General features: G+C 42.1%; 1 protein-coding gene across 1 annotated transcript in view; it reads right to left on the reverse strand.

Annotated features, from left to right (window-relative positions):
• Positions 1–22225, reverse strand: part of slx4ip (SLX4 interacting protein) — a 33484-nt gene extending 11259 nt beyond the window's left edge. The window contains exons 1-4 of the mRNA XM_052080802.1: positions 21966–22225; positions 14119–14208; positions 13759–13882; positions 38–115 (exon numbers count right to left, since the gene is read on the reverse strand). Coding sequence (XP_051936762.1) covers positions 38–115; positions 13759–13882; positions 14119–14208; positions 21966–21992 — 319 coding nt within the window. The 5' untranslated portion in view covers positions 21993–22225. The remainder of the gene's footprint in view (positions 1–37; positions 116–13758; positions 13883–14118; positions 14209–21965) is intronic.
• Between the last annotated feature and the right edge of the window lie 222 nt (positions 22226–22447).

Raw genomic sequence — 22447 nt, forward strand, 5'->3', positions numbered from 1 at the left:
CAGTGGAAATGGATTTGAAAACAAATAGGTCACATACCACCATGGTGCGGCTTGACGATACATCGAAGGTTGGAGTGGCGCTTCAGAAAAGTGGCGATGAGGTTGAAATTTTTCCCTACAAAGAAAAAAACAAAACAAGGATGAATTTCAACATGAGTCAGAGGGTTTCTTCCAACAGATGGAGTAAATATGGAAAACCTGTGGCGTTTAAGATGCAGTACATTATCTGCGGTTGACTGGACATAACTGCTTGACTGAATAGAATAAGCAGTTCAGAACATGAATGAATGTATGAATTCTTCCTCCAATGAAACTCAGCCTCCAGAACTGAACACAAACCAAGGGATGTCCTTTTCCCCTTTGAGACTTGCAGAAACAACATATAGCAATAGTCGTATTGCAGCTGCTCAGGTCCCCAAATGGCCCAACCCCTAACTAAACATTGTAATCACTTCAGATCACATTTATATTTTTTTACCTTCATTTGTTACCCATAACTTAGTATGCCACCACTTCCACTAAGAGAACTTGGACTTATCTTAGATATCCTGCGTGTGTGCTTTCTTGGATTTTATCCAGGGATCAAAATGTAACATGTACTCAATTTGATAAAGGCATAAAATCGCTTCCGTTAGGCTAGAAATTATTGTTCAAGCAGAAGTGCATTAGACAAGATAAAGATGGTCTAAAATCAAAGCATGCAGTGATCTTCACCACTCCACTTCTAAATTATTTTCGGGGATCATTCCGCCCCATCAATAACCACCCCGCAGCCCAGAACCATTCTCAAATAATGACTGAAAGCTTTTGTTTTCCTATAAAATGACCTCAGTGGTAGGCATGATCTTAGAAACCTTTTCCAGGGCCTCAGCTTTATTTTTCATGGAATGGTCCTCATGGCATGTAAGATGTGCTGGGTAGACACAGTGGCCTGTTTCCTAATGTGGTAGGAATTTGTTGACTAAATGCAGGGGCCCAGCTAACACGCGATACAGTCCTTCTTTGTAAACTGGTCAACAGTTCTGAATTGCCAAGTGAGCCGGCTCATCTCATGGGAAAGCCAAAGTACTTGAGGAAGTTCAGTGAGTTAAAACTCACTGTCCTGTCTTTCCTCCTTTGTGTTTGTATATTTAAACAAGCACAATCGACCCTCGCTCGTCACGAGGGACAGCGACTCATGGGTCAGTCCGCGCATAGTAAATATCCTCAGCGAATGGTATGACGGCCATTTTCAAATGCATTGGAATATATATATATGTTTTTTGGAATGTTGGAGGAACCCGCAGTACCCAGAGAAAACCCAATCAAGCGCGGGGAGAACATGCAAACTCCACACAGGGTGGCCGGAGCTGCTGGAATTGAACTGTGTAGTCGACGTGCTAACCACTCAACTACAGGGTGGCAGATATATCTACCTGTATGTGTGTGTGTGTGTGTGTGTGTGTGTGTGTGTGTGTGTATGTATGGAGAGAGAGAGAGAGAGAGAGAGAGAGAGAGAGAGATCGACATACATATACACGCACGCGCGCACACACACACACACACACACACACACACACACGCATGCGGGGATGGACTACAGTTGAAAATCAACACTGTGGCATTTAACTTTAACTGAAAGGTGTGTTTTTTGGAAAGCATTCAGCCTTCAAGGAGAAGTCACAATCACTCATGGCTCATCTGTTTTTTTTAGGTTTGCAAGGCGAGAGGTGATTAGTAGTTACCTGGGCCCTGATTAAACGTAATGTCATTTTCAGTTGAAAGCAGGTGGCAAAGCGGCCGCCACTTGAGATGTATTAAAAAAAAACTGGTTAGGTTCTGCTTAGTTCATATTCCGCAAATATTCAGTTTTTAGACTAGTCGGGCCACATAGAACATGTACCGGTACAGTCATTTTTAAGAAAATGTTTCACTTGACTTCACCTATAAGGCTCGATACGTTTTGTATCTTGGGGTCAAAGACAGTTGTCTTAGTCTCAGAAAGCGTGTTTCTTTCCTCTCAACCATATAAGTCACTGGAAACAAGACTTCACTATTAGCAATAAATAACTATGTTTGATCCTCAGTCCAAAAAAAAAAATGGCCCTTGTGGTGTTGAGCATGAATCTGTTTGACAGCAGCCAAGCCAGAACAGGAAAGCGTGAAGATGCATGTTTGACTATTTCCCGTTTCTTTTGTTTATCTGATCTCAACTGCAGCACAAAACCTCTAATTATTATCTTCAAAAAAAGGGGGAAAAAGCCATCTGTGATTCTTTGCATCACGGTGAGCAATTACATAGATAGCGAGCCATAAAACTGCCACAGGCGTACAGTTACATCCACTGTCTAGTGATAAATGGCAGCTTTATCCTTTCACTTTATTCATGATGACTCAGTATACTGTAGCTATTTAACAATACCAGGGAATAATAAACAATGGCATTTCTATTTTGCACATTTCCTGATAGCTCGACCCTACTCGTCTTGTTTCCTCCCCAAACGTCATTTTAAAATGACAAGCCTCCACATTTTCATGAAAAGTCATTTAGATTTGAATTGGGAATGAGAGTGTGCAATTGAAAAAAAACTTCACTATTTTCAGAGTTAACTTTACTGATAGTAACTGTGGTACTAATCACAGTCATAGCTTATATGGTGACACAATGAAACATCCCTGATTCAAAGGGATAAGCAAACAACAACAATAAAGTAGATTTAACAACTCAGTCCACCATTAGACAGAAAAGAGTAATTGCTGTTGAATAGGTTTTTGTTTTCTCCATGAGACAGCGGAGAACACATGTAAAGCTTCTCCTTACTGGAATGTTTCTAATCCCTTAGAAGTTTTAGGACAACTTATGCCTGGGGGCCAAACTCAATTTGGACAGCTCAGTCAAGAGTTATGAACATAAAATATGATCCCCCACAGACAGAATATTTCCTTCCTTAATTAAGATAAAATCCCCCCAAAACATCTTTCAAAGACATGTCGGGAAAGATAATTGTCACACTGAACGTGCAATTCTGTGAACTGAAAACAAACAAAAATGCACTTGAACTGAAAATGGATAGGAACCATCGTTCAATGCTGAATTGTCGAGCAATGTGGGCGATTTCGAAATCAAAATATTCCTGTAAAATGACTGAGCTGTATTTTATCCTTTCTCGGTCCTGCATTCATTATCCCACCAAACTAAATTATGACCTGCTGTGAAAGCGCTATTACCGTGCCCGAAAAACAGCTGGGGCGTCAAGGTGGGGGCTACAATAAAACAAGGGAATGGCACCTTTATATCCATTTTTACAGCAGTGGTTGAATAAATGATGCTGCATAATAATACTAATAATATAATTACACAATCTTACTGGAAATATAAATGGCATGGAGTAAATGTTAAATTGTGTTTTCCCTTGGGGCATTGGTCGACGACCTTATGCAGCCATTCTGTTTTTGCTTTTGATGGGGTTGGGGAGCTGATATAAGATAGCAAATCAGCAGGCGCCTATTCACCATTCTGGATCTCAATTCTGCCGGAATGCACATTTATATATCTCTGTAATGTTTCCCTGCCCATAAAGGCAACAGTGACTATTCCAGCTCAAGTTCCCTTGCACATTTATGGCCTCCTATGTTTTTATAAGCTTTCATTTAATCCATTCGTTTTATGTTGAGTTCTACGACTATTCTCATCGCATTCCCTGGTGGCTTGAATTTGCCAATTCCCAGGACAAGTTTGACAGCGATGTCTGGACACAGAGTTGGGAACCAGCGAAACAGCGTGGCCCGAGACATCAGCTGTTCCTCCAACTTCATAACGCTCTGCACATCACAGAGTTGCTTTTGGCCCTCTGCCCAGGTTCTCTCATGCTTAGCTTACATTCATGTTTTTCTCCCACAAACAGTTTCCTGGTGCCTCCTCTTGACAATGTGAGGTCCCGGTCTGTGGCAACTGTAGCCCACAGTGGTGAAGAACATAAAAATGCAGAGCATAGACTGGTTCATTTGTACTTGATTCACGAAACGATAGAGTTGTTTAATTCTTTTGAAAGCCTGCACACAACAATATTATGCTGGTTTAATCAAACTGTAAGTAAGTCATCAAGCCATGGGTCCGGTAATGTGGTAGATCATGTCGTAACCACTTGTCTGGAGAGACTCCTGCCACGGTATAATATGTCACAGGGCAAATACTGCAAGTCCACACACACACACACACACACACACACGCACACGCACACACACAAACAAGCGCACACCCCTCCATCTTTCACCACTTCCTTGAAAGACAATGAGAGGAAAGAAAAGTTAACAAACCAAAAGACAAACAGACTGATGAGGGTAATAAAATGAAACGGACATACTGTAAGACAGTGGCCCACAAACTTGGGCAAAAGCAAAGGGCGGACTCAAACGTCATTTGTTTCGGTCATGTCCTGATTCATTTGAGCGCAGTCACAGCATACCCTTCATGTCACCACCCTCATTCCTGCCAGGTCCTGTTGCAGCTACAACTTATGGGGTGGCTGTTATGTGGTGTAATCATAAAACGAGGTGTGGCCTTTTTAAAGGTTCTTTTAGTTGACGGTTTGTCCTCTGCTTTGAGCCAAGTATGGTGTAAGTGGTCATTTGTGACACACCTATGTAGGCACATCTTATGATCTACATAAAGTGCCCGTCAAATGGCAGGATTTGCCCTAGTGACTGTTGATAAATTTGGGTGAGGTCAGTGGCATAAATATTTTGAAGTGCTGCAAGATACAATTGCACCAACAATTAGTCTGACTCGGAGCACACATTATTTTAAGTTCAACACGCCCTGAGATGGTGGCAACAACAACGTGAATGCTAGTCAGAAAATAGCATAGGTATCATGCTTAACTTTCAGGGCCTTTGTGTTGGCTATGAGTTTCCTAAACTTAATGTAAATAAACATGACGTGTCTGTTGAGTCAGTGAAATCTGGTTGGCACGTATTCTACCAACCATGTATGTAAATGCTGGAATGGGCTTCAAAAATGATTAAGAGCCAATGTGGATGGTGAAAGTTCATAAACTTGGCAAAAGGTTGGTCATAGTAGCAATGCCAACGGATAGAAGAAAAAGATGATCATTTGCAAGGAAGCAACTACGTGCTGTGAATATGTTTGAATGATTGCTCGTGTCGAATTAGAGACAAATCAGTAAAATGTTTCTTATGGGTCGAGAAAATGCGATTGTTGGCAACCAGTTCAGGGTGTCCCCCGCCTTAATGCCCAAAGACAGCTGAGATAGGCTCCAGCATGCCCGCGACCCTTGTGAGGATAACTGGATTAGAAAATGGATGGATGGATAGATGGATTATTCGATTAGATAAGATTTGACTCCGTTTGAGAGAGGATGATGCAATGTTCTTGTAGAAAGAAGATCATTTTACGACATGAATTAACTTGTCAGTAGTGTAAACGTAGCGACAATTACTCTCAAAACACATTCTGGAAGGCTTACTCTGTAGCCATGCCTTGCTGCGATTGGATGTCTTTCCGTTTTTTGCTTCTTAACCCCAATAAAACGACAATGTTGATCATTGGCCCTGCTCATCAGCGGCACCTATTGAGTTGAAGACACCACTCTAAGTCTTCATAAAAGGTCTACCACAGTACTAAAAGTATGTCCCAAAATGATTTAGAAAAAAATCTCGGTGTTATATTTGACTCGACTCTCTCTTTCCAAATGATAATTAAGGAAATCAATCACATTGCGTTTCTTTAGTTTTTTTCTTAATCGCAAAGATCTGTTCCATTCGATCTACTAATGATGCAGAAATCATAACTCATAAGTTCGTTATGTCGCGCCTCGATTATTTTAACGTATTACTGTCTGGTCCTCCCACATTTGGCATTAAAACCCTGTAGTTAGTGCAAATTGCTGCAGCTAGACTGAATGATGAAAATGTTCGATCATATTACTTCAATACTAGGGCAACTTACGTTGGCTTCTGGTTCATTTGAGATGCGCTCTCAAGGTCTTGTTACTCACCTTTAAAATATGATCTTGTTGACTTAGTAGGACAATTAAGGTTCTGTGCCCAAATATTCATTCACAACACATCTTTTTGTGATCCAGAGAGCCAAAAAGCAGGTTCAAGAGTTTTTTCTCTTTGAGCTCAAGTGCTCTGGAATGACCAGGCAGACTACGAACGTATTTACCGTATTTTCCGCACTAAAGGGCGCACTGGATTATGAGGCGCACCTTCAATGAATGGCCTATTTTGTCTTTTTTTTCTCATATATTATCCGTACTGGATTATAAAGCGCAATCTACACTGCATCCACTAGATGGAGCTACGATCCTTCCGTTCGACTTGAGAGGCGTTCATGACCGTCTCCGAAAAACGTGAATAAACGATTACTTCAATGAAACTATGAAAATTGAAAATAATGCATCAAAACAGAAAATCAAGGAGGAAATCACAAAATAAATTCGATAGCCCCCCTTGAGAATTTATTTTGGCATTTCCTTGAGCATAGCTCCAACAGAACAATGTCTTGTTGTCTGTTTAAGAGGGAGGAAATTTCATCTGTGCTGTAACATACAGCACACTTGACAATAAAGTTGTACTTGACTTGAGATGTCAGTAAAATGTAGGAGACTGGACTCTCTCAGAAGTGTTTATTTATTCCTTTGTTGTGTACTGTATTTACAAAAGAGGAAGTCACAAAATAAATTCTGTTGCGGGGCTATAGAATTTATTTTGTGATTTCCTCCCTTGAGCTTCTATTTTGATGCATTACTTTCAATTTTCGTAGTTTCATTGAAGGAAACGTTAATTTACGTTTTTCAGAGGTGGTCATGAACACCTCTCGAGTTGAACAGAAGAAGAGAAGGCACGGAGACGGACAAAGACGTACCGGTACCTGTATTTATTGAGACATGTGAAAACCATGAAATAAAGTTTGCGTTTTAAAAAAAACAACACCATAGCTCTCCTTTTTTCGGAGCTGCAACAAAAACTTATTTAATAAAGCAGCGAAACAGTTCACTGAACCAACAGCAACTTATAACAATGTAAGCATGTCTCCAGCAAGGAGCCATCTTGGGGTCGACATATTATCGTAATGACCGCATTTTAAGGCGCTGTGAGCTTTTCAGAAAATGAAAGACTTTTCGGTGCGCCTTATCGTGCAGAAGATATGTTATACTGTATATTTTTGCATTTGGTTCGTTGACCTGTTTGACTGCCGCTTCTACCGTCACTGCTGCCCCAACCATCACCACCACTACCAGGTTTGGGGAGAGGCCTATGTGACAATAACTGAATTGGAAGTCGCTGTTTGGAATCTGCACCGAATGACCGATCTGAGACGGACCACCTCCTCGGAGGCGCCGCTATGGACATTTCCGCATTGACCAACTGGGCGGGGACCCGTTTCATTGAAAGCATCTTCCTACAGCGCTTCATCAGATTGAATGGACTTTCACATTATTTCAATCAATATTCTGTAGCATAATTTTATGTGTTAAATGTTACCCACTTGTCATCCACTGCAGCCTGCTCATCCTAGAAGGAAATTTTCTCCCATCTGCAGCCCCTACACAATGGGTTCCCCCCCCCCCCCACCCTCCAGGGGGGTAAGATCAGGGGATGCTGTTAATATTTTCCAACTGCGGGCATGGGAAGCCCTTTAATACTTTTCTGTGATTAAGGACTATATAAAAAAATTGACTTGATGTGATTTAAATGTGGCATTTCCTTCTAAGCGATTTATTCAAGACGAATAAGTGTATTCATAGTTTTTTTCATGTTTATTAACAGATGACATGTCCAAGCTCTCACAATCCCAAACTATTCAAGTTAATTCAATTCAAAGACAACAACAAATCATCAGAAACATCAAACCACCGAATTACATAGGCCGGTTGTAGTTATAATGAGGTGGATTAATTAGTTTGTGTGCAGATGCACTTTAATTCAAAACCGATTTTATGATTCAAATGTGTTTTTGTGACACCCCGACTCATGACATGGGAAAACAAAATCACGCGGACTCCTTGATGAACAGGAGTTGAATCAGCAAGACAGTCAGACATCAGCACCTAAGAATCCTGCTCCTTTGACATCGCAGCTTTGAAGTGGGCCCCCTCCCTCTGTCCTCAAGTGTGGGTGGAGGGTTGGAGCTTACAGCGAGTGAGAAATGACGGAGGGAAGGATGAGAGAACATGAGGAAGTTACCCACATGTAAGTGGGGGCTTTCCTGGAAGGACATCACCCTGTGTGTAACTGTTTGGAGCAGAGCGCTCTGCCTTATCATCCTGCACAACGAGCACCTGAATCAATATTTGTACGAGTGCTCAATTTAACATTTGGGTGACCCCTTTGACACCGTTACAAAATACGCCCCAGCATGGTAGCTCAGGCCAGCCCATAATGAAACATGTGACCAAAGTAATTGAGAGTATTTTGCAGTGTAAAAAAAAGTTTAAAAAAACCAAATCTGTTTCTGTGAAACAAAAGGAGTTTGTATTTTGTTAGTTTATATTATCAAGGTAAGACAGGAAGATTCAGCTTATGCAAAGAAGTTTGCAAAGTAAGTTACAGTTGAAAACTCAGAGTCAGTTCATGTTGGATCAGAACGTCTCTTCTTGCTGGATCCAAATTGGCTAATTGACGTGACACCTGTCCACAAGCAAAGTCACAAGGCTGCAGGGAGCACATGACAAAGGGATTTTTTTTCCAGACCTAAAGTAACGGACAGAAAAAGAAAACAAGAAAACACTTGAGTTCAACAGCGTGTGTGCAGTACTCCCGGATACGGTGTGGTGAACGGTCACATGAATGTGATTCGTGCTAAGGCTCAGGCCCTAATTATATGGGAAAAGAGTGTAGTGTGACAGCTACGGCAGGGATTGTGGTTATGTGCGAAGAAACTGCAGCTGACCCCGTGGACGAGGTTGAGAAGAAAATGTGAGAAAACTTTGAACTTGGAAAGATAACAGTCACTAGAAGAGGCAATGCCTCAAAAGTGCAAGTGGCAACAAAAAAAAAGTGAATGGTGCGTGTGAATATTCATTGAGGAGTGGTCAACAGTGGAGTCAGACTGTTCTATTCGAAAGACAAGGCGCATACAAGCCAGCTTTTGAGAGTCACATCAACACCACATAGTCCTGAGAGGAAGGGGGTTGCCCAGCAGGGGCCAGAGACAGGAGGGTGAGCAGGAACAAGGGAACACTCGCTGCAGCGCCGACGCCGATCAAGGTCCATTTTGAGCCTGGGCCTTGGAATTCCTTTGTTCCCGTCACAGGTCTCTGTTTCACCCTTGCCTTAATCCCAGACTGCCATGCACCCAGTAACATAGACCAGAGCAGGTAAATCTGCTACTGGCGTGACTCTCTGTTTACAGACAAATCCCTCATATTATAGCTACTCACATAAATAGAAAAGAGTTGCGGTGGCTAAGGCAGAAACAAAGAAGAAAACAGTTGGAAGAGTTGAGTCTTTTCCCTTAGAAAACAGACTTCCAACAAAGAAAGAATGTGGGGTTATTGAACAGCATCTGCATTTGTTTGTTGTAGAAAATGGGATATGTTGGCCCTAAAATACAATATAAGGTATATTTGGGGTTTCCTTTTTTTTTTGAGGGGGGGGGGGGGTTACAAAGAACAACAACAAATCCTCTGTCGTCAAATGGTCATTGGTAACACATTTTCCAAGAGTAAAGAAATCTAACAACACTTGTGCTTTTCCTACAATGACCATGGTCAGGCTGCCTTAAGCCCCCTTCACAGAGCTGCCAAGAGGAGTCAGTCGTACACTGTGCAGCACTCGCAAAGCCCTCTCCCACGGCTATTAGTGACCATTCATCTGGGGAGCCTGGGAAAATGCCTTTCCAGCTTGTAGTGACCATGGGGAAAGAGACTGGCAGGTGTTCCCTCCCCTCTAAGCCCTGGCACCTGTGCAGGAAGAGGAAGAAGTACCCAGCTCTGCCATGGGCTGAAATGAACTCTTGAGTACCACCAAAAGTTATTGTCACACCTACGCCAACACTGGTAAAGACACTTCTCAGCCTTAAGGTTACACGTACAAAGAGGTCTTACAGTGAAAGATCACCTTTGCTACGTCATCCACTATAAAGTAGCAGATGAAAGACATCTGGCTGTTGGTAGTCAGATTTGCTAAGTATGTGCAGAGTGGGCCTTTCGAAAGCAATACATGGCATCAACTTTGTTAAGATGCGGAAATCAATTTAGCATTAAGGTTGAACGATTGATCATTTTTTGGTTGAAATTGTGATTCCAGATAACAAATTGAATCCAAATGTGTTGGTTGTATTCATCCTTGCATGCACCCTGTAACCCAGGGGTGTCCAAAGTCAGTCCTCAAGGTTCCGCTGTCCTGCCTGTATTCCAGCTTTCCCAAGAGCAACACACCTGATTCAAATTATCACGATCGTTCTAATGCTGCTTCAGAGCTGGCTGATGAGCTGATCATCGGAATCAGGTGTGTTGCAGGTGGGAGAGCTGGAAAACAGGCAGGACCGTGGCCCTCCAGACCCGGAGCTGGACATGCCTGCTGTAACAGGATAATATGATAAGCTGTCCACTGGAGTAACAGCTGTCCCTGAAAGGGTTAAACCAGGGGTGGGCAATTCCAGTCCCGGAAGGCTGCGATCCCGCATGTTTTCCATCTCCCCCAGTTGCAACGCACCTGATTCAAATGATCAGATCATCAGCAAGCTCTGCGGAAGCCTGATATTGAAGCTGTGTGCGTAAACCTGTTAATCCAGACCGTAAATTGGTTGCAGAAAAGTGGCTGCTACATAACTTGGGTACAGGATGTTCTATGAACATATTTGGCAGATATTCAGAGGTTTGTCTCGACTTGACACAAAGATCGGATATATCAAACTTGACAATACTGCTCCTTTTCCCCATCAATACCTCGAAATGGGCCGTCAGAGCTGCCCTTTAATATTTTGACACTGTGATGTCATTTTCGGGCATATAATTCGTTTCCTAACATCGTACAGCCTTGCTTGGCAGTCCAGCATCTACCTGAGGATGGCTATGAAACTCTTACCATCACAGTGAATAATCAGTAACTCGCTTCCTTACATACAGTATAATATCAGATAACAAGACTGTAATGTTCAAGTGAAAGAGACCCTATTTTTCATTCATTTTTAATTTGCAAATACTTAGACACATTTTTTGTATTCACTGTAGTGCATCAAGGAGATAGCCAGCCTCTCCCAAGATCAAATTTTTCTTGCCTTCGAAAAGTCTTGCTTATTCACTCTTCTTGTACTTAGCCAAGTTTTTTGGTGGGAAAAGTTCCATCTGTTCATCCCTCTTAAAACATAAATAAATCACATCACTGTGCGCTAATCATGGAGTCAAGTAGCCTGAGTTAAAAAAAAAACAAAACTTTTTTTTTTAAACGAGCTGTAATGTTCTCTGAATACATGGACAGGCTATTATCTGTTACAGTTTAGCTACATACTCAAAAAGAGTCAAGTCAAAGGAAAAAAATAAATCCCAGCGGTATGATAAACGGAGGGCACTTCATTGTTCAGATGGGTATAAAACTAATATTTAGTCATAACAAGATCTTAACCTAAGATGGAGATCAATGTTTTGGACCTCATTCAATACAATTATCAAAGGGGGTTATTCCTCTGAAAGAACATTGTTCCATTTCATAAAGTTCACAAAAAATGTAGATAAATATTTGCTTGGGTGCTTTAAAATGTTTCCTTTTGTTTTTGTTTTTTCGATGGACGACTTTCAAACTGATTTTATGCAGCTCTTTTTCTCTTAGCGCGTCATCTACCTCCAAATATCATGAACTCAGAAATTTGCACTGGAGGTCCTTGGAATTTTAAAAGCTGCTGATGGCTTATTTGAAGTGTCAACAGCTGAAGTTGTTACACAGCCCTTATAGCTGGCATTAGATCAAATGCTACAAGAACAACAATCCCACTCCTTAATACCAACCTCTATCGGTCTATTGTTGGCAGACTGTGTCATTTCCACCTGACACTTTTTCTATATTTAACAATGTACATGCACCTCTTCTAGGATGTCATTCTAGCAGCTGTGCTCACAAATAAATGTGATATAATTGATTTCTGTTATGAAAAAGATGAATGCAGAAAACCGGCTTCCAGTGCTTCTAAAAGACAACCTGGAAGGATCTTTGTGAGAGGATTTGCGGGCTAGCATTTCACCTGTCTGCAGAGGAGATGACCCCAATACTTAAAACCTACCCTGGGGTTAGATTGGCTCGGCCTATAGTCTGTCCTGTCCTCCTTATGGCTCCTGCCAGCCTGCTCACTTCTCAGTCTCTACCTTTACTGGTCAGTCACCTCTCTCACAAGGGCCAAAAATGACATTACTCTCTTTAGTGGGACAAGAGCATAGGAACTACATAGTCCCATTTGAGTCGCGAGGCCTTTTTTTATGTTCTGAGGAGGGGAACAAGCAGATAGTCTTTGTATGGAGTAATGTTCCACTGCTTACATACTTTCTGGCATAAATTCAAGAAGCTTAGTCATTTTGACATGGATATTTCACTGCTGGCACGTTGGTAGTACCCTTGTTCACACAACGGAGTGTGTTTGTTTGTGGCTGTTGTTTTGCAGGGCCTGTGGTCATCATCATTCGAAATTTCTGTGAAGAAGACTTATAGTTTCAGTAACCTAAAACTGCGTCTGTTCACACCTTATCCAGGGGAAGGATATCCTGCAACACTTCAACTCACTAGATGTGTCCCTTGGATTTGGTTGTGGCCATGGCTGATGTTATGCTTGTGTCTAAGAAAATTAAATTTGGGCTCCGCTGTATATTTGCGCTGCACAGCGCACAGAATCAGATCACACACATACACGCATGCAAGGAGTGCGCCAAGAGTGCTGCATCTCTTGAGCTAGAGGGTGCCGTTGAGACACAAAACCTTGCTCAAAGGCAAATTCAACATTAGTCTGGAGGCACACGAGCCTCTTGCAACATCTGGTTTGGTCTGCAGAGGGACTTTAACCATGACCCTCAGGTGACAAAGGTCAGGTCCTTACATATAAGCTACTACCGTCCCCAAACATTTGAGTTCTCGGCCAATTTGATTTTTAAAGGGCATTTTACCTAGCTTATCTTTATCTCAAGTTGATATTTATATTTGTTTGAAGATCTTAAACATAAAAGTAAGGAGACTATGTGTGCAAATTTGAGAGGAGAGGGCTGGCTCTCCTCTCAAACTGTAAGACTGACAGCAGACTTAATACAGTAACAGCTCAAACAATGTGGCCCGTTGGGGTCACAAATTCTGATGAAACCATGTTTACATTGTTCATGGAAGTGTCCTTCTCATACACTGTCAAAGTCTCAAACACACGCCTTGGGTGACATCACCCCTCGGCGTCACTAATTCTGACGGTTCAAAATTTTCCATAACACTGACATTAAAGTTCAAGAATTTGGAGGGTTTTTTAAAAATAAAAATCCAAGATGGGACCAGGTTGTTCTTGAGAAAAAAGCGGAGGACCCCACTAATTACAACAACGACATTCAGTGTAATGGTAAATTCTATAATCAGTTGGGGTGGAGGGGGGTTGTTTTTCGTTTTGTTTTGTTTTTTGGTGGGGGGGGGGGGGTGTTTTACATTTAAAATGGCTCATTAATCTTGTTTGTGTTGCACAAAATGTTGGGGACCGATGTCATAATGAACACAAAAGGCTAAAATAATCCACAATGTCAAATATGTGACAACAGATCATCGAAATGTGGATTATAAAACGATTAGCAGTACCTTTCACGGTAAAAGCCGTAGCAGGTGCTAGATCCTTGTTCTTTGGCTGTCTTCCTTTTAGAAAGGACTCGGAGTACCGCTCGACTCTTTGAGCCACAGCATCACGAATCATACTTGTAACTTCCTACAAAACAAGGACATTTCATTAGATTTAGCAACATGCTGCTGGACTACTCCAGGTCTGGAAGAAACTGGGTGCTGAACAATAAACCCCCTCACCCACAAGAAGAATAGATTCAAAGAACTCAGTCATTACACATTCCACGCTAGTGTTTTCTTTTCAAGCCACAAAGCAGTACAGAAGCTATATATTCACTCACACATTTAATCGCACGCACGCTCTTCTCATTGTGTCCCTACCTCGATGTGGCTTGTAGTAAACCAGCTGGTGTCCTCTTGACTGCCCAGGGGCAGAACGTGAAGGTCCACCAGCACAGCAAAGTTCCCACACTGTAACACGAAGAGAAAGGACAGCCACAGGTTGCCGGCAGGCCATTGAGCTCAGAGACAACAAAGGAAATCAGAGCACGAGTGACTGACAGCGAAAGAAACCACAAACGACCCCCTATGTCAGTGATTCCCAACCAGTGTGCCGGGGCACCTTAGTGTGCCGAGAGAGCTCTAATGGTGTGCCGTGGGAAATGATCAAATTTCACTTAATTGGAGAGAAATTTATTTATTAATTACAAAGAATGTATCTTTGTCCCTCTATCTATGCCATCAACTTATAATGACAGAAAGAATAAATAAACGATCTTCTCTTAGATGGCAAAAAGTATGAAATTGACATCTGAATCCTCTTTTCGTGACAATTTTGTTTGGTGGTGTGTACCGCGTGATTTTTCTAACTTAAAATATGTGCCTTGGGTTAATAAAGGTTATGAATCACTGCTCTATGTATTTGAACATGACCCAAGCCCTTTCAAATTCCTTATCCGACCTCTCAACATAAATTATGGCACTGTCTACGGCTTTACGTTTTGTCTCCGAAAGCATAAAATGATGGCTTCCGGTTTTAGAACTCTGCAAAGCTTTTCACTTCAGAACACACACCATCAAAGGCAGCCATGTTGGAAACAAATCCTAAAGTGCCCCTTATAAATGTGTAATTAACCAAATCGGAAGATAGTGCTGATGATGAAGCTTCATGGAGCACCATTAACGCAGTGATTCAGGACCAGGGGGCACCCGAGTGCCATGATAGATCACCTGATGTGCTGTGAGAAATGACCTAATTTCACTATGTGCAAAAATCATTATTTACCAATTACAAAGATATCTTTGTTCATTAATCTGTGCCGGCAATATATAGTGAAAGGCAGAGAGCCATTCATTTTTTTCCCATTAGATGGCAAAGGGTACAATAAACTAGTGTATCCACCTGTTACCTTTCAAAAAACAGACTAAGTCATGGCTTCCTGTGAGTACGTAAGCTTTGTGATCTGTTAAACAGGCCCAGATTTCACACTACATAAGTCACTTTGGGACTAAACGGATGTGAGCCTTATTTCAGTCTGTTTGTTCAGTGGTGTGCCATGGGATTTTTCTTATATAAAACAGGTGCTTTGGCGCAATAATGGTTGGAAAACACTGTCTTAAAGGACTATTTATATTGCAGCTCTCAGGGCTCATGAGGGCTAAGAACATAGCTGCAGAGTAGATTCCAGAAACTCTACAGCATCGTGTCAACGACAATAAGCTACATAAGTGACAGGGAGGCCAGAACCGACGCGGCTAGTTAACTCGCTGTTACATCTTTCGCGAGCTGCCCTGATTATGATTTACACATGAGTGCAAAAGAAAGCAACTGACTATGGGTCTTGTGTGAACCTCGCCTCTCCTTGGGCAAACCAGCTAAGGACTGAGACCACCTAGAACATAAGACAAAAAAGCAACAAGTACTGTCCTTTAACTATGATGCACAAAAATGCAGCAAGCTGGCGGGTGTGGGGGTAGTGAACAAACAATTTCCAGGAGAAAAAAAACACTTCAGGAATGTGTAGAGCAGGAAACTGCTGTGTACATTGAATAAAATGGTACACTCAAAGCTCTGTTTTGATCCGGGCCAATCCCCATCGGCCAAAGTTGCACACTAAATGACTGAACTCAACAACCCAGCCCTGAGGGATGTTCCCAAGGCCTTGTACTCAGAATGACGCGAGTGTAGAAATGAATGAGTGTAGAAAGGTCCTAATTTTGGACACAAGCCTACACCAACCCCTCGGTTTGTCTTGTTAAACTTAATATAGTGTCAAGAGTAAACATGTGGCTGTTGTTTTTTCAAGGTCCCGATCGTTTAATGCCTCAATGATAGTGTTTACATTGTAAATTGTTTGGTCTCGGAGTGTACTTCTGCAGAGAATAATGAATTCTACGGTAAATCATAGGAGCAGGCTTGTAAATTACTAGGCAATTACGAGACTGGCCTGCCCAGTAGTCAGCATAAAATAATGCTCAAAAAGCAGGTGCAGGAATGATGATAGAGATCAACAAGCCCAGCATTTGTATTTGTCCACAGATTTGGGCAAATTCATGATCAAATATCTTTTTTTTGTTCTTCCCAAATTGAGCGAGGCTTACCAGCAAGCTGCATGACCAATAACGAGTATTTCCAAATGCACGAATTCGGTATAATTGGATATAAACGCAGCCTCAATTAATTCAGTCTTTGCGGGAGACAGTTTGATGATGTGATTCAGCACATTGCTCCCATTTCTCTTTGGAAAAGATCAGTTCAAAATAAATCCTCATGCTCAAAAAAGAGGAAATGGGACCTGGCAAACTGCAAAACACCCAATGCTTTACTCTATGAGTAAAAAGTGCTTTTCATCCATTTTTTGATTCCACTTAACATATGGACTGGACTGCTCGTCAACGAGTCGCAGTTAAAATCCACTGTTTGAATGTGTGCATGCTGCCTATCAGTGTCAGTCCTTCTCGACATATCAGTATTCTTTCCACCCCCTTGCTCTTTTGTCTCTCAGCAGTCCACGGTTGACTGGTGGTCTCAGCTGACTGCCTCCAACAATTACGAGTGCGTGGGAAAACCTAGCAACAGAGGGTCAGGCCTTGTCCATCAAAACTGACAGAAAGACACGGGGGGTGCCACAGTGACTTTTTGAGCTGCATTTTTGACATTAGCTCAGCTGGTTTGGGTATCTAACCTTTCACATTTCAGACCTTCCCAGAAGAAGTAGTACAAAAAAGACAAAACACACACACATAAACGTTTGAGACTGTTCTAGCAGTGTACTGAATGCTAAACATCTGTGTTGGTTGACTCACTGACACAAGATGCTGACCGTATATCCTACCAGTGATCACAAGATCTATCTAATGGCTTCCACTTAAACAAGCTATTGTGCGCTCAAAAGGAGAACACAAGGTTAATTTAATTAATATCTTAGTGGGAGCAGTAGAGTTTCATGAAAACCTCTTTGGAGAGGCATTGCAGGGTGAATCCCCCAAAGTAATTCCTCAGCTTCTGTTTGAATCTTTTACTTGGGCAAACAGCCAGAGAATTACAGTAGCAAACGTGGCTTGGACGAACTTCTTTTAATCGCATCAGAGGCGCAGACAAGACCTGATGGAAATAATGCATTCATGATAAGCATCAGTCTACCCTTCACTCCAAAACAGCATGTGATTTCTTCACGGAGACTGGGGGGTGGGGGTGGGGGGGGGGGGTTTGACTGGAATGTAAACTAATGCAATCACACTAATGAGAACACTATTAATTTACCAAGCAAAGCTTGGTCGGTGGAGGCACAGAATTCCCCTTTCAGTGACATCGTTAAAAGGAGCACGTTGAGATTTGACAAAAGAACATTGGTGATGAGCGTGGCAGATTTGTGTGTGACAGAATGAAGAGGGGCGCAAGTGACGGAATCTCATTTTACAAAAAGTGTACAGCTTCCGTTAAATTTCCATCATGTGGTCTAAAGTTGACATCTGCTTGCACAAAGAATGACCGGCGGATCTGAGGCGAACTCTGCCATGAACTCTGACCTCCACTTGTGACCCCCTTTTTTCATGAGATATCCACAAGCAGAACGAGGCTTGAGTAAAGGCGCACAAGGACCGGAAAGAGGCCAAGATATTTCCATATACTCATTGAATGCGTGAACTTCTAAAGGCACCGTCTCAGCAATTATTACTGCGTTTGCCATTCTTTTCAACCATCTGAGGCCTTGGCCTGAGAGCGTTTAAAGAGCCAGACATATTCATTAATCAAATCCATTTACTATTTTTTGTGCGGTTAACAATTTCAATTGTAATTGTCTGTGAGACGGTTTCACTTGTTGGAAGGAAAGCTTTGATAATGGTCCAAGTTCGAAAGGAAGTTACTTTTTTCAAGCGATGCTTTGTTCTCGGTCTATCACAGGCCTTTTTAGCACCATGGACGTAAGATGAAGGATGAATGACAAGTGGCAAAAAATAAAAATAAATAACACACCCCACTAGAAAATACCAAATCCTTTGTTGCACCAACTTTTGTGCGCTGACACAATGTGCATAAATAGGAGTGCGTCTTTCTGAAGGAAAAGTTAAGACTGTCCTGACTCTTCGCGCTGCCAAACTTGTAACCATGGCCCGACAACAGAAATATCTCAAACATAAGATCACCACTACCCTCCGCAGGCTAAACAAGAATCAAAACACCGCCATTATATTTTCAGCCCGTAAATAAACAATTCCTGTCACGAACACGCTGATAGTTCCCTTCTGTTCTCCGGTGCTCTGGTCTATATCACTTTCAGTTCCAAAAACACTCTCTACCTTTCCTTATCTCCCTTCAAGACCTGCCTGTCGGTTGTTGCTGCTGTGAGATGGGCACAGGGCCCGAACACGGCGAGCAACTTCACCCGCCTCCCCCGCCCCGCTGCCCTTTGCCTTTGCTATCGCAACATATAAGAGCCAGACCTTCTCAGACTGCACTTAGCTCAGAGGCTAACACTAACCAGCCACAGATGTTTACATTAGATGAGAAAGGGCAGCAGATGCGGTCTCATTCAGTAAAACTTCTCTGCATCTCTCCCTTTTTCGGACTTTCTCTTTCGGCAGTCTGCAAACAATCCAGGGGAGTGCATTGGATCGGTGGGTGTGACATCTTTTCCGAAGGTTTGATTTGACTCATTCTTAACTCTCTCTGTGAGTCACCTGGGTTTCCCCTCAAAATAAATAAAGGTTACCACTCCGACTTTTCAAACTACTAGACACTGAGTGGTGAGCCTCAAGAAGGTATTATTATTATTGAGGGAAGAATGCGAGTGTGTGTACGTTGCATGCATGCGTATGCATGTAAGTGATTTGTGTGCAAAGCACCCTTCATGCAGGTGAATGTGAGCACACCTGAGTCCTCTTTTTGATCATAAAAAAAGAGACACAACCCAGGAGTGGAATTCAAACAGCAAGAACAGACAGGAATATCTCCAGGAAACGTACACCAAACAAAACTCGGGTAGACGCTGCCTCCAGAAATTGGTGATTGCTGGCTGGGAGGTGTTTGGTTTCATTTTGGAAAGTAAATTAAGTACGTTATTAATCAGTGATAGATTTTTTTTCTTATTGCCCATGTCACCTCCTGAGGCAACTTAAGAGGGATTTGCTATGTTGGCAAATGTCAAAATGTTTTCTCTGATAGTGTACAGAGACATTATGTGTGGTCCCACATGGGCTCATCTACAGAGTGACAACAACACTAAACAGTGCATAAACCTCTGACATGAAAATGTTCTGCGGTGCCTCAAACGTTTTCGACTAAAAAAAACAGCTGGGTTTCTGCCGCCGCTTTCGACATTAGATGTTTAGAAGTCGGCGGTGCATTTTGCTAATAAAAGGCAGATTGTAGGGTTCTAGAGTGGTAATGTCCTAGCAGTCAGCACTTCAGTGCCTCCGTGTTTTTGCCTGAAGGCCCTTTTCGGGAGGTCTATGAAGTGGCGGGTAACTACACAGTCTAGGCCTAGAAGAAAAGTGCACCCCCTTCAGTTCTACAGACTCAATAAAGAGAGGATCATAAGGCTTACTAGTGACCAGCCTAGTAAACAAGGAACTGTGAACCAGAGAACACGATGCATAAATGCTTTCACTACAAAGGGCAAACTGAATTACATGCATTCCTAAATATAACGTTTCAATGGAAAAATGGTGTCCGAGAAGCTGATCCATTCATTAAAACCCCCGGTGACAGTGGTGTTGGCTCTGTGAAAGAGAAGCCAGTTGCAGTGCCTTGAATGCTATTGTTTAGCCTGATCTCTTACATGCTTGTTTGTGGTTCGTTGGTCGAGTGTGGTTGAGCCTCTGAGCAGTTTCTCAGGCAGAATAACACAACTGTATCATTATGTGCCCAGTGGGAAGGAACCCGCCGTGAACCTTGAGTGTTTTACTCTCCCACAACCAAGTGACATGGGTGGGTGGTGAGGTGCCCTTTATGCAGGCATGCATATGAAACAAATAAAGGGGAGTGAATGCAATATCTGGTCAGCAGGGCACACACGGAATAGTGGAGGATGTGGAGATCAGTGCAAAATGTCTGAAGCCCTTGTTCAAAACTCTCAATAAATGAAACATCAACAAAAACGAGATCATCAGCTTTGCCCGCACTTAAAATCATCTGAGGTGCATTATTGCTGACAGAGAATCAGACTGAGGATAAACAACTCTGATTTTTTTTAAATAGAAGGCGTTTCCTTCTTTGTATGTGTTGACATTCTGAGTACAACAAAGACCCAGGGGGAGGCAATCCATAGTTGACATTTGCACCAGAGTTGACCAAAACCGTTTAACCATGTTGCACTACTTCCCTCTAGCGGCAACAGATTGTTCCTCTGACATAATAAAATCATCTTAATGAAACATGTATCTTCAGAAAAAGATTTTCCCCAGAGATACAACAGATATTTTCGTGGTTTCACAAAACGAAGCTTAGAAACTTGTGCTGCGGGCTTGAAATAGCAGTGAAACAAACTTTGAAGTCATTTTGAATTCTTACCACCCCCTGTGCATATTCGTTGAGATACATTTTGCCCATGGAAATAATGACTAGCTTTATGGTTCTGAGGTTCTCAGTCCACATCTCGGCTTGTGCCTTCCTGTATGGAGTTTGCAGGTTTTCTGCATGCTTGCATGGGTTTTCTCCAGGTATTCCAGCTTCGTCCCACTTTGCAGAAACATGCATGTTAATTTAAGTTATTCTGTTCTCTAAGCTGCCCATACATTTAAATGGTTGTTTGACTTTATGTGATCAGAAATTGGCTGAACTTTCAAAGTCAGATGGCATTGCTTCCATTTTAATCGTGAACCTAACCTGTATTAGTTTAGTGGAATATAAAATGGATGGAAAGTTTTTAAGTGGTTGAGGATTATATGTGGAGAAATCCCTAATGTCAGCCGCTACAATCTGACAATGAATGTGATGACCTCCAAGCAGCTAATCTCACTTCTTTGGTAAAATGATGTAAGAGAAAAGTCTGCTTCTGCTTCTGGTGTTCTGTATAGCACAACAAACTATAACAACCAAAAACACAATCATCTAATTCATCCATTTTTTTATACCACTTGTCCTCATTAGGGTCAGTTTGAGCCAATCCCTGCTGACTTTTATGGGTAAGAGACGGGGATACCCTGCACATAAAGACAAACAACCATTGACAGTCATATTTATAAAAATTCTAATGCTTCAATTAACCTCGCGTGCATGCTTTTGGAATGTGAGAAGAGGCTTTCTGATTTTTTTTTCTCTATGGGGGTAAATGGAGGGGGGGGGGGGGGTGACCAATACAAATGGGGTCTGAGAACATAATTTCGAAATACACAATATCAAATAAAATGCTGGAGGACACAAGTGTCAAAGTCCGGTATTCGATCGCCCGTAACCTGCATGTTTCAGATGTTTTCTTCCTCCAACACACCACATTCAAATGATCAGGGTCATCATCAAGCCCCTGCAGAGCTTTGCTGATGAGTGGATCATTGAATGTGTTGGAAGAGGGAAATATCGAAAACATGCAGTTTTGACAGCGTGCTGTTGGGAGTTGAACTGGTCCTATCCATATTTTTGACTGCGTTATAGCACCGGTGTAGCGCTATCCCCGTTTGAGAAGAAGCCGATTACCTGGAGCAAACCCAGGCAAGCACAGAGAGAGATCCTGCAAAATTCCCACCGTATATGACAACGCTTCATACAGCATATCATTGTTTCCACGTACCTTAATGACAAATTTGTGAGGTGCCATTGCAGTACAGTAGTTTCGCCTGAAATAAATTCAGTGCAGGATTAAAACCCTTGTACTACGAATTTTACCATTTAACACGCATCCTGTAAATAGATGTCATCCCTTTCAGACTGGCCATAGCAAATACCACGCGTAAAACATCCACTTTGCAAGGCATGCAACTACGGTAAAATATGACTCGACATTTCCTACCGCTAATAGTTTTGAATTTCTGTGCAGTCGTTTTTCTGATGAGTATGACGTCATACTACGTATAAATCTTGCGACTCCAACCAGTGTAAACGTACTCGCTGTTAAAACAATGAAAAGCAAGTACCTCGATATTTTCTTAACGTATTTGCTGTCGCTCGAATTTCACACAGGAATCTATTGTAACTATAGCATTTTCGAAACATTTTCATTTATGCGACCGCTGTACAAGTAGGCCCAGCAGGACCCAAAGCTTTTGGCCAGTG

This window comes from Hippocampus zosterae, chromosome 11, assembly GCF_025434085.1.
Source record: "Hippocampus zosterae strain Florida chromosome 11, ASM2543408v3, whole genome shotgun sequence".
NCBI classification, from domain to species: domain Eukaryota; kingdom Metazoa; phylum Chordata; class Actinopteri; order Syngnathiformes; family Syngnathidae; genus Hippocampus; species Hippocampus zosterae.